Source organism: Peromyscus leucopus, chromosome 16_21 (assembly GCF_004664715.2).
Source record: "Peromyscus leucopus breed LL Stock chromosome 16_21, UCI_PerLeu_2.1, whole genome shotgun sequence".
NCBI classification, from domain to species: domain Eukaryota; kingdom Metazoa; phylum Chordata; class Mammalia; order Rodentia; family Cricetidae; genus Peromyscus; species Peromyscus leucopus.
Window position 1 is genome coordinate 41852561 of NC_051084.1, and position 13219 is coordinate 41865779.

Below are 13219 nucleotides of genomic sequence, written 5' to 3' on the forward strand. Positions count from 1 at the left end.
CACTGAGTGAGTGTTACAACCGAAGGGAGTTAGGACGGTGTCTCAGCCAATACACCAAGTGAGTCTGAACAGAATGCTTAGGGAGAGAGAAGAGGGGCTTTGTAGCCATCTCAGCACATCACATGCAAATGAAGAGTTCTACAGACATTGTTATCACATGACATACACCTATCACGGCAATCCCTCTACTAGGCCACCAGGGCATGTGCTCCCTCTCTGGTCTGGGTGGAGGAGGATGCAACAGCCTTTGGCGTTCACTAAGGCCCAAAGTAGCAATAAATCTAGTACAGTGATTTGAAACTGCCTGGCTGAGGCTACACCTTCAGGAGCCAGCACACTCAGTGGAGATCTTGGGCTGCTTGCTTTCTCAAGGCATCCACGGAGAGTTCAAAATGGCCAGTGTTGTCCCAAGTATAGTCAGGCTGGCTATGTGACTGACAGTCCATTTCCTGAAGGCAACCAGAGCAGCCAGATTAGCCGTAGCAAAGTAGGCCGTCAGATCGCCTCTTCTAAGTATCTTTGCTCATCTACAGGAAACTCACCAGGAGTGCTTACAATGCTTACAATAAGACCTTAAGGAACCCAGCATTAACACCAACAGCAATTTTTAACATATTTCAATGGTGCTTTAACAATATTTAACACCTGCCCAGTGCCGAAGTGAGCAGTGGGCTTCCCTTACGCATCTCTGCATGATAAAATGCCTTACATCCTTCACTGACTTATTTTGACTGTAACCTTTGAAGTAAGTTTTCTCAGAGGGTAACTGGTTAAGTGCTCATTATAGGCATAGAGAAATTAGGTGGCATTATTGTTAAGTGGAAGGAGAAGGCTCCATCCTAGAATGCTTGTCTAGCATGCACGCTCTTTTCTCCCACCCAAGACATCAAAAGCTGAGAGGGAAAAGTCACTAGGCAGTGGCCATGGAAATTCATTTGTTTTTTCTTCTCTCATTATTACATCCTGACCAGTTTCCTCTCCCTCCCCTCCTCTCAGCCCCTTCCTGAAAACCTCCCTTCCCCCCCAGATCCACTTCTCCCTTCAGAGATGAGCCAGGCTCCCAGGTCTATCAACCAAATACGGCATAGCAAGTTACAATAAGATTAGGTACATACATCATATTGAGGCTGGACGAAGCGACCCAGTAGGAGGAAAAGGGTCCCCAGAGCAGGCAAAAGAGACAGAGACAGCTCCCACTCCCACTGTTAGGAGTCCCACAGGAACTTCAAGATAGATAAGTATAACATATATGCAGAGGACCTAGGTCAGACCCATGCAGACTCCCCGAATGTCAGTTCAGTTTCTGTGAGCTCCTATGAGCCCTGGTTAGTCTGTGGGCTGTGTTCTCCTGGTATCCTTGACCCCCCTCTGTCTCCTACAATTCTTCCTCTCCCTCCTCCATGGGATTTTCTGAGCTCAGCCTAATGTTTAACTGTGGGTCTTTGCATCTGCTCCCATCAGTTGCTGGATGAAGCCTCTCTGATGACAATTTTGCTAGTCTCCACTCTATGAGTTATAAGTTTAGCAGAATATCATTAGGAATCATGTCATTGACTTTTATTTTGGCAAGTCATGTTTGTTTCTACCCTGGCTCTCTGGGCTATTCAGCATCTGGTTGCTGGCCATCCAGGCAGTATCAGGTGTAGACTCCCTCTCAAGTTAGATCATTGGTTGGCCACTCCCACAAGTTCTGCGCCACCTTGACTCCAGCACATCTTACAGGCAGGACAAATTGTAGGTAGAAGGCTTTGTGGCTGGGTTGGTGTTCTGGTCCTCAAGTGGAAGCCTTGCCTGGTTACAGAAGATGGCCAGTTCATTCAAGCTCTGTGTCCCCCATTACTAGAAATTTGCTCTAGGGTCACCCTCGTAGATTTCAGGGAGTTTCCATTGCACTACATTTCTACTTCATCCCCCAAGTGTGTCCCCCCCCCCATTTCCAGTTGTCTCTCCCAGTGCTCTCTTCCTCCATTCCTCCCCTGACTCTGATCCCTTCTCTTCTCATCCCCACCTGTCTCCAGTCCACCAGAGATGATGAAGATAAGAAAAATTAAGTAACCAACTAAATAAAATAAAGTTAAAAATGAAAGGTTGAAAGTCAAGGACTAACTCCTAAAAGTTATCCTCTGACTTCTAAATGTGTGCCATGTCATTTGCACACACACACACACACACACACACACACACACACACACACTCCTATACATACACACACATCCACATTCACATCCACACAAAAACTTAGCCCAAATCTTTGTTCATGCTTTGAAGAATGCTCTCTAAGTTGTTATTAAGGCTGCCAAATGGATGGCTTTTCTGTTTTTGTTGGCTATCTAGATTCCCTCCCCTCCCCGTTTTTAAATATACACAGTCTAAATGACAAAACATCCTTCCGAAAATAACTTTGGTCCCCTCCCTGGTGATTTACTTGGCGTGACTGCACAGGACATGGGTTTTTCAGGTTCTTGGCTGACTACACTCCCCAGAGACTTTGCACAGCACTTTCACATGCAGGGCAGTAGTGGAATTGAGTACTCATCTGGACATCATTGCAAATTTGGTGGTCAAAAACAATATCCTTTGAGATGAGTATTTCTTCAGTTAAGCATTAATGTGTCCAAAAACTGTATTTAGAAGTACCTGGCCTCTGGGACAGCCTTTGCTCCCAGTTCTCGCCAGCCCTCATCCGAGAGCAATAATGCTGAGATAGGAGGCAGCAGGTGCTCTAACCACCCACTTTCTCCAGATGGCACTGATGTGGGATAGATATGAGCTCTTTCATTTTTGATATGGAAATACGTCACGGCTGGTTTGAAAACATGGCCCAGGAACAGCCAGAGTAAGAAAGGATCTGGGTTGTTAATGGTCATGCTGGGTGGAACCAAAATATGCCACCAGCTTGTGGGTCCTGTGACTATAAGCCTCACATGCAGAGTGCTAGGAAAGATTGCTCCCTGCTGTCCAGGCTTGAAGGACCAGGAGCCGTCAGCTAAAGGTGAGGGTCCTGAAGACTTGTCTGCACCTCTGACTTTGGTTTCTTGTTCTGGAAAGGAGGGTTATCGAGGAATCACAGTAAAGTTAGATACACAGTTATCAGACAAACTAGGTTCCTCTTTCTACAGACCTAGAGTACCGAACAAGAGTTCCCAACTGAAAGCCGCACAGCCAGGCTTCCTTTTTCTACAGGGGGAAGTGATCTGCTTACAGGACTCTACTTTGGAGTGGGATGTCTTGGAGGCAGTGGATTCCTTCAAGCACAAGCTGAAGAACTTTGTGAATGTGTGTCTGCATGGGCGTGAGTGTAAATATAACACAGAATCCATTAAGCTGGATTATTATTATACCATGGTGCTGGTTATTATACCAGGCAGTGGCCCATCTAGAATCAGGTATTTGCCACTCTACCCGACAGATGTCCAGGCTTTAGGTTCTACTCCATTGTGTGGTTTGCTGCTCTCTAAATTTCATACAAGTTAGACTGATATTGAGAAAGAGCTGAGACATTGGTACAGACCCAAACTGTGCCTCCAGATATTAATCTCCACTGTCATGGGTAAACCCCAGCCACATCACCTATTTCATAGGCTGTGTAGGAGCCACCTGACTGGGGCCTTGTAACCCTACCTCCTAAGAGTTTTTCCCAAGGGATTTTCTTGATTTATTGGGGTGCAGGTCTGAAAAATGCAATAAGAGAGCAAACCAATGTCACAAGCATATAGGTCCAAAAAAGACCCCAATAAGGGAGCATCTTCCTTGGGTATCTGTTGATAGATAGCTTGTTTGACTGTTCAACTGAGGCTTTCCTGGAGGCCCTGATGCATGGAGAAAGAACATAGCTCCTTCTCTAACCCAGGAATCTACTTGGTTGAGCCAGTAGTGGCCTGAGGCCAGTGCCCCGGGGGAGCTGTGGCTTCAGATGCTGAGAACCCAACTCTTCCCACTGTATGGGGCTATTGCTTATCAGTCTCAAGGCCACTGTGAGCTTGGTCTGTAAAGTTCTGGAGATACCCCGCATTCTCCTTGTGCAACATTGTTTGATTAGCTTCCCGCTGACCTTGTCCCACTTTATGGTAGCTCCTTCCGACCACCCCATTTCTCCCCTGGAAAAGTATATAAGGTGCTGCACTTTTTAATAAGCGTGTATGGCGTAAGGCGTAGCCTGTTCCAGACTTCCTGATGCCAAACTTTCTTATCTTCTATCCTCTCTATCTTCTGATCTCCTGGTCCTCTCTCTCAGGACCTTGTTACTGAAGAATGACCTGCTGGTCTAGGTCCCAACGCCCCCCACCAGTGTCCCAAGGGAACACACTATCCTGATGTTCAGTAGCATATACCAACTTAACCTGGTTTTGAATATGATGGCTACCTCTTTCCTTCCTCAGATTGTCCCCTACCCTACACCATACCCTTCCTTCCCAACTTCAAGTGCTCTTTGTTTTTAAAACCCATGGAGCTCACTTAGTGGTAAAGATAACATTGAAACGATGTAAGTATTCTAACATCTTTTAATTTTACCTGTAATAAACTCAGCCATTCTACCATTGTTCTCTGCCCCATGTGATCTTGCCCCCATCTCCTTCCACACCTTTGTTTACCTAACTCTCCCCTTCTTTGCTGTGCTGACCACATTACATTCATTTCAGTTTTGTTGGATTTCTCCAAACTCTGTCCTGATTTTTTTTTGTTCTCCAGGAGAGCTCTCCCAGGCAGGGGACACAGCTCAGCTGTTGCAGAAGACCAGTTTGGTTTCCCAGAACCTCTATCAGGTAGCTTACTATCCCCTGTAATTCCAACCCCAAGGGATCTGACATCCTCTTCTGGACCCATGATTACCTGCACTCACAGGCACGATTAAAAATAATAAAAACAAACCTTAAAAAAGAAAAGGAGAACACTTCTCCCAGTTGTGTCCCTGCTGGGCTCCAGGCCACTGCTCTGGAGCAAGGCTATGACTATGACACCTTTCCTATCTTCTCATCGGATTTGCTGTCTTATGTGCGTCTTAATTGTTGACTATCCTTTAGAACTGGATTTACCAGAAAACAACGACTGCACGCTTTGGAAGGGTCCATCTCTCTAAGCCCTGTTTGTGTCATCGGGCACATTGGGAATGCATTTAATGTTTGGCAGGAACACTGGGCAATGGAATCCTTCTCTGGAGGATGCTACCATGGAAACAATTAGAGGTCTGCCAATGCCGATGAAGACACACTCATTTAATAATCTGGAAACTGCTCTCAAACACGCAAGAGGACATTGCCAGGCTGACACAGCAACACTCTTTACAATGAATAGCAAATTGGAATGTTGGAACAACCACAATGGCCGAAGGAGAGGGATGTGCAGGTTGCACACGCTCATACAATTGTATGCTATGTAACAGCATGCCTGTATGAAGAAGGACGACACCTCGAATGTTTAAATCCCACAATTTGGGCATGGAGGATAGTTTCAGGAAGCCGCGAGAAGATTCCTTCCTCGTTTGCTGCTTACATGACACGACTTGCTTGGAATTACGTTGCCCTTAACAACTGCACGGCACACACTTAACCGGAAAGACATGAAAGTGAAAAGCAGAGCGGACAAGGGAAGAGACTGAATTCATAAAGTTCTCCCAAAGCAGGCTTTCTACTGGCCGTCACAAGCAAAGCTAAAGTTGTTCTTTGGACCTCTCTGCAAGTGCTCATTCGTTTCCTTCCTACCTGCTGTTCTGGGAGATTCTGCAGGCAAAAATGTTACAGTTTCTCATTTTCATTTTTAAAACTTTAATCAGTCCTGTGTTAATTGTTTACATGACTGGTGTTCGGTTTATACTGATCAAATCTAGCCTCCCCTTACCGGTTTCTTCCACATTTGAGTTTTCTTTTTATTTAAATTCCATACTAGCAGAACCTGTAGTATCTGTTTCTTAGACTGTTTTCTTATTTTGCTTAATATCATGTTGTTTGTTGAAAAGCTCGAAATCCTCAAATCTGTCCTGTATCCCAAGCCCAATGATTGATTCTTCATGAGTCAAAAAACTTATTCGACACAGAGAGAATCATCCCGCAAGTGTAAGTAAGGATGAGGTCCCGAGGACTTCTGGTAAGGTGGCACCTGTCCACCTTAACTTCGGGAGCTTGGGACAGCTCACAGAAAAGACCGATGCTGTGGTTGTTGTGAAAGTCTCACTGTCCCTAATTCCACAAAGACCACTAGGAAAGCCCGGCTAAGAAGCTGGTGGGCTGATTGCACTGGATGTCTTCCTCTTACCCGTACCCAGTGGGGTGACGGTTGGAGGGTCTCCGGTGCCTCGGGGACAACAGGTCTGGGTGAGCAGCGCTTTAAGGCTGAGTTTAGACAGGAGCGGTGCTCAACCTGTAGGATGGGATGTCTGCTTTATAGATCTAGTGTGACGACAGAGGGTTAATGCCTTTCCCCAGAAGCCATGGGGAATGGCTTCTTCCACTTCTGGGATAGTCCATATTAGGGCAGTGCTGGGCATGTAAGAACCGCTCTAATAGAGTTGGAAAGGAAAGGATTTTTTTTTTTTTTAAACGATAATCTGGAGCAGATTTAAGCCGACATTCCCGATAGATGAACATGTTAGCTTGGAATCAGGCAAAAAAGACCGACCGTCTCTCTAGGGCTGGGTTCTTTCTGTCCTGCTCCACTTGGGGAAGGTGAGTCTGCTCCGCCTTCCCGCGGCAGAGAGGCATGCCCAGGCTGTGGAATGCGGTGACTGGCGGGGATCCGGTCCCTGGCGGGGTTCCCGCTCTGCTCTAGGAGACCCCGCGCTCTGCGATCCCATAGGCAGGTGGATTCCCCCCTCCTCCCCTGCTACCCCTGCCCTGGGCAGCATCGATGCTAGGGAAGGGCAGAGGGGAGCCAGCCATCCTACTGGGGCGGCTTTGGTGACTGTCCCTGCCCAGGCGTGGAGCCTGAACGTGAGTTGGGGGGGGGGGGGTCTTCAGGCTCGGGTTATTCTCTCCGCTTCCTGCCCGCTCTTCCCAGGTGGACCTGAGACCACTGCTCAGCCAGCGAGAGTCCGTGGTTTCCGGGGAGCTCAGCTGTCCCAGGCGGATCTCAGGCGCGCACTGGGCGGGTCCGTAGCCTGCTGTGGCTGCGGGTGGGATCGCTCTAAGTGACAGAAAGACATGCCACTCTATCTGCCCCCTGTCTCCCACCCATCCCCACTGGTCCCCTCTACAGGCCAGTCTGAGTTTCCTGGCTTCTGAGAGTCTGGCACAAAAAAAGTGGTGTGGAATAAGGGTGGGGGCGGGCCAGCGTTGGGATGGTGAGGCCAACGTGGAGGACTGAGTTCTCAGAAGTCTGAGCCTTGATGCCTGTGGGAAGATGCACCCAGCCCAGCTGCCCCTCTTACTTTTCCTATCGTCTTCTTTTTTTCCCCTGTAGCTCAAAATGGGGATGTTGCCCTTGCTGCTTTGCGGGGTGTCTTTCGCGCTTCCACATTTTGTAACAGCAGGTACGTACGTTTGTTTTGTGAGTTCTTGGGTCCCAGGGGCCTGTCACCTTGGGGGGAACATCCTTTGTTACCTGTATCCAGGCCTCTGACCTACCTTCAAGGTATCATCTAAGCCCCAGCCTTGCTTATCACTCTTGCCCCCAGATGATCTGGTAGGCAGAGTCCAAGACATGGGGAAATAGGGAAAAAAAAAAAATCATTCCCAAATTCTTGGAGGCTCAAGCCCAAATGTCACCTTGGAACTTTGGAGTAATTTAGGTGATATGGAGAAGTCCAAATGCCCGTGGACTCAATTCCAAGTGCTGAAGTGGCTGGATTACTAGTGGCGTCTATTTTGTATAACAAACGGTTTATTTTATGGTCCAGAGCTACCAGAGACAGAGCACATTTCTAAGAAAAACTAACTTGGTAGACATGGGCTTTAAAAGGAAGGTGTCTTTAAAACCATCCACTGTGGGAGGAGGATGCCTTTTATTCAAGGCAGTAACGGACTGCAAGTCCGGGAAGAACAGATGACCAGGATGGGTCGGGGCTGAGGAGGAAAAGAGGGAACTAAGGACGGAAGAATAGAAGAATAAAGGTGAAAGGGAGTGGTGGTTTTGTGGAGGGTCTGCAGAAGGCCTGTCTTTGTGATGTGTTCGAAGGCCTTGGCATTGTGCTCCTAAACGTCTGGGTTTGGAAACTCCCAAATAAAAATTCACGTTGCCCAGAACAAGATGTTTTCTAACATGAGTAATGACACCAGTTTTCTGTCATGGTGTTTCTTGTCCTTTCCTTTCCTTCCCTAGGGAGGTGTAAAGATGCTGATATGTACTATGAGATCATTTCAGAGGGCCAGCCTTTTGCTTTCAATTGCTCATACCCTCCAGCAACAAACGGGGCAGTCAGTCTGACATGGTACAAAACACCCAACCAAAGTCCACTCTCCCATAACAGACAGCTTAGAAATCACCAGGATGGGACCTGGATTTTGTTTCTTCCCTTGGCAAATGAGGACTCGGGCATCTACCAGTGTGTTATAAGGTAAGTTCATTTAAAGTAGAACCAATTCACACACTACCCTCTTTATTCTATATACTTTCTATATACATCTTTGAAGAAACTGGGTATTATTAACCTTGATTTTTGAGACACTTTACATAGCCTAGACCAGTTTCCATCTTACCCAAGCCCCTAAAGTACTAAATGACAGGTGTGAGCCGCCACAGCCAGCAAGGATGTGTGTCGAGGCACCGTGCATTGAGTCAACATTTCAGGATGGCCTTAAACAGTTATGAGGTGACTTCCAGCGAGCACATTTGAGAGCAGAACGGATTTATGAATCAGTTTTGGAGCACAAGTTGCAGATTTATGAATCAGTTTTGGAGCACAGGTTACATCCTTTTCATTGAAATGATGTTTCAGCCCAGACCAGCTTACAAGGTATGCTGATATCAATATTATCACTGCCATTTCCTCAGAATACCGGAAGTTTTTTGACCACTGGTTGATCCAGATCAAAATGAGCCCCCTTCAAAAACTTTTTGTAAGGCACCTGCTTAGAGCCGGCATTGAAAAGGTAGCCAGCCTGGGAGATGTTCTAGAGTCTACACGAGCCCCTGTGCCAGACGTAATGCCATTGAATGACAGTGGCCTTTCGAACTATTTCCGTGAAAGACAGTTGAGCTTGGAGAGAACTATAGTCAGTTGGAAGCACATGCTCCACCAAAGGTGCTCCTTTTGCTCATATATTCTCTGTCTGTCTCTCGTCCCTCTTCCTCACCCTCCTTTTCAGTTTGTAAAGCTTTTCAAGATTTTGGTAAAACCCACCTGGAAATCACGTTTGGCTAGAGAGGTCTAATTCTGAGACTTCCCGCACTAGCTTGACCAACAACAACATATCGTGCTATCTCTCCAAACCTTGCTTTTCCCACCTGTAGATTGGGTGTGTCCCATGTACCTTTAATCTCTGTTAATCTGGAGCAGCTCTGGGTCTTTGGATTTCACACCATTGACATTTTAAAGAATTACAGAGAGTTGTTTTATATTTCACCAATCCTCTGATTTATCAGTTACTTCTTTAGGAGTAAGTGTAGGTGGCTTTTGTGGCTGCAATGAATCCGGCGCAAACACTGTCTAGTCTCTTCAGAGAAACAGCGCCAGAGGCCCTTGGTGTTCATTGGCCCCTCCTAGGCCGGACTGAATGAGATGCCACTGTCTCCACTGCACAAATACCTCTTATCCTTGGGTGATGCATGGTTTGTGGGCTGCTTGTTATTTCGTAGGAGGCATAGGGTCTATGAATGTCTAGAAAATAATTGGGAAAGATGTGAAAATGGCATATTGAATTCTGGGACTGTGTAAGCATTCATTGGGTTCAACCTGTTTTCTTATAGGGATACCCACAGCTGTTACCGAATAGCTGTGAACCTAACTGTTTTTAGGAAGCAGTGGTGTGATTCTTCCATGGAGAGCCCCATAAGTTCATCGGATGAGTATCAACAAACCTTACCCATGGGAAAATCAGGCAGTCTGATGTGTCATCTGTACTTCCCAGACAGCTGTATTTTGGATTCAATAAAGTGGTATAAGGTAAAAACAAAAAAGCAACAACATAAAACCTCTGTTGATACTATTTTCTCCTCTTCTATAAAATCCACTTTCTTTTCAAGGGAAAATTAAGTCCTTCAGGGCAAATTTGGTATTTTGTATGTCTAAGACAACAAGTGTTTGTGACCCTGGTAACTACTTTAAACTTATGATTGCTATTGTTTTGTAATATGGTTGTGTTTTCTCTATACTCCCAATTATCCATTTTTTTCAGGCTCTTCTTGCTATCTTTTTTTCACTCACATTGGTTTGTTTGAGTGACTGTGATGTCCCGGTGCTATAAAAATTGGGAATTATACGAAGTCATGCCTATGAAAAGCCCCCTGCCATTCCTGTTCTGTGTTACTCACCACACACTGCCCCCAGCAGGTGGCTGCCACTACCAATTCTGGTCGCAGCCTCATATAACGCTGTATTTGGAAGTTAACATCTGCATCTTAGCCGGTCCCCTTTGAAATGTGAACAGTTTCTCATGCTCGTCTTTCCTCATCTCGTTTTCACTCCAACCTTGGCTTTGTCTTGGCAGAATAGCTATATATAGTTCGACACTGGATCTCGGGTCCCTCTGCTTGCTTCCAACCGCTTGGGTCATGAGTTTCCTTTATTTTTTTTTTTTTTCATCTGTCAGGTCCCCTCTCCTCATTTGTTCTGTGGTGACAGGATTACTCAAATGTCTTCCTTTTTTCTTTGCTGAGTTCTGGTAGGATTTTGTTTCCCAGGGAATGGCACATTTCACTGAAAGTTTCATCTATACTGACAAATTATTTATTAACTCTTTTCTCTCTTGTCTGCTACAGTGTGCAGTCCTTATTCCAGGGTAACATATCACTCCCACCCTCTCTTTCCCTAACCTGGTACAACCATCTTCCCACGCGAGGTCATTTAAACAAAGCCTTTTGTCCTTCTGAAAGCCCGCCTGTAACGTACTTCATCTTCACTTGTGTTCATTGGCTCCCGGTGTGAAATGTGGAAATCACTGTCCTTACACCTGTCTTTGGCATCTTTGACAGTGTGACATTCTTAAGATGGCAAAGGCACAAATAAATAATTCATTCTGCTTCACCAATGTCAAAAGTTGCTTCCAAAGTTTTATATCAAATTGACTCACTAGGCCTATAGGCGATTCCTTGTAAGGTTAGGATAACTTTGTAAACTTTAAAAAATCAGTTTGATTCAGGAAGCAGAGGCAGCTTTGTGAGTTCAAGGTCAGCCTGGTCTTCATGGAGAGTTCTGGAACAGCAAGGAATATATACATACATACACACACACATACACACACACACACACACACACACACACACACACACACACATATATATATATAGAAAGAGAGAGAGAAAGAGAGAGAGAGAGAGAGAAAGAGAGAGAGAGAGAGAGAGAGAGAGAGAGAGAGAGAGAGAGAGAGAGAGAGAGAGAGACCCTGTTGGGAAAAAAATCAATTTGGTGAGCATGAAATGTTGCCTTGTACTTTTTATTTTATTTTTCCCTCTTAATTATCAATGGGATCGACCATTTGTTGAGTTTATTGTTTATTTTTTAATCCTCTTCAGATCTGTCTAAGTCTTTTGCTGTATTTCTTAATTTTCCTTATCATTTTATTGTAACTTATAGCAGATTTTACACATTTCTTTGTCTTGGGAAACAAATGGCATGCATTAAAGTATTTTCATTGAAGCTTAAAATATATGTAGAAAATAGATGAATGACATACAGGTAAACAAATGATGATGGGTTATCAGAAAGTAAATGCATCTTTAATTACCCTTACCACCAAGATCAAGATTAACTATTACCATTAGCTCCAAAGACTTCCTCTGTTACCTTTAAAAACCAAACCAAAATATGCCTTCCTCATTCCCAGGATCACTACTTTCTTAATTTAGACTATTACATTAGTTCTACTGGTTTCTGAACTTCATATTTGAATCATCTGTGTGCAGTATTTTGTATTTTAGCCTCTTTGGACTGATAGTAAACCTGTGGAAACCATCCACACTGCAGTCTGTATTTCTGGGTCATTGTCCATTTTAATTGTTGTATAGTATTTCACCATCCTCGTCAGACTCTTGAGTTGTTTCCAGTTAAAGTAAACCTCCATGTGCATACCACTGGGTTCATGCATGCTTGCAGTTCTGTGGAATGTTCTGCAGAAGAATGGAGCAGTTGGGTAGTGGAAAATATGACCAATGCTAGTGTTCCAATGTGTCTGTATCTGACAGTGCAGGGTGTGATTAACCTGTGCTTCCTTCCTCTCCCTTCATCCCTCAGTGCTGGGGAAGAAACCCAGGGCCTTGCACATGCAAGACAAGAGCTTTGCCACTCAGCTCCCGGCAGCCCTGCTCTTTGTAACGTTTGCTCTTCAGGTGACAGACTGTGTCCTGTTCTGTCTTTACTGCATTTCCTGATGAATGATAGTGTTTGTTCCTCTGGAGTTTGCTTGTTGTAATTAAATATGAGTGTGGTGGGGTGGGGTGGTGGTGGTGGTGGTTGTTGTTGTTGTTGTTATTGTTGTTGGTGGTGGTGGTGTGTGTGTGTGTGTGTGTGTGTGTGTGTGTATACATGCACCTGCTGTGACATGCATGTTAAGACAGCTTGTGGGGCTCAGTTCTCACCCTTCACCATGTGGGTCCTGAGGATTGAACTGATGTCCTTAGATTTGAATGCAAGCACTTTAATGATAAGCCTGATCATCAGTCCTTCACTGAGTTTTTTTTCTTTTAAGTGTATAGTGTTAGCTGGGCCCACCCCCAGTGACAGACCTCCTCCAACAAGGTCACACCTCTCAATCTTTTCCAAATAATTCCGTGGACTGGGGATCATACATTCAAGCACATGAGCTTATAGGGGCTTTTTCATTTAAACCCCCGCAAATGACAGGATTGCTTTGAGGATCTTAGAATCATCTTCCATTCCTGGAATCCCTCAGCATGATGTGTACACACCGTCAACATTTAACTTGCTAGAATTTTTTTTTAATTACCTTTTGTATCATGAATGTTCTGAGATCTTGTTTCCTGTGTTATATCTATGTCAGATTTTCACACATGGGAAACTAGCTTTGTAAAGTAAATAGAGTGAAACTTCAGTTTTCTTTACTCTAGAAATGTTTCAGATTTCTAGAAGAAACTAGAAAAGAATAAACCCATTAGCTCTCCTATTACACACATA

The 13219-nt window shown here is 45.0% G+C and overlaps 1 protein-coding gene across 5 annotated transcripts in view; it reads left to right on the forward strand.

The window, feature by feature from the left end:
- The window catches only part of Il1rl2 (interleukin 1 receptor like 2), a 49025-nt gene that overhangs the window by 1343 nt on the left and 34463 nt on the right, over positions 1-13219 (forward strand). The window contains exons 2-5 of one of the 5 annotated variants that reach the window (XM_037199724.1): positions 4690-4763; positions 7393-7462; positions 8251-8485; positions 9838-10033. In XM_037199724.1, coding sequence (XP_037055619.1) covers positions 7399-7462; positions 8251-8485; positions 9838-10033 — 495 coding nt within the window. In that variant the 5' untranslated portion in view covers positions 4690-4763; positions 7393-7398. The other 4 variants (XM_037199727.1, XM_028865797.2, XM_037199725.1 and 1 more) reach the window with 4 other exon arrangements.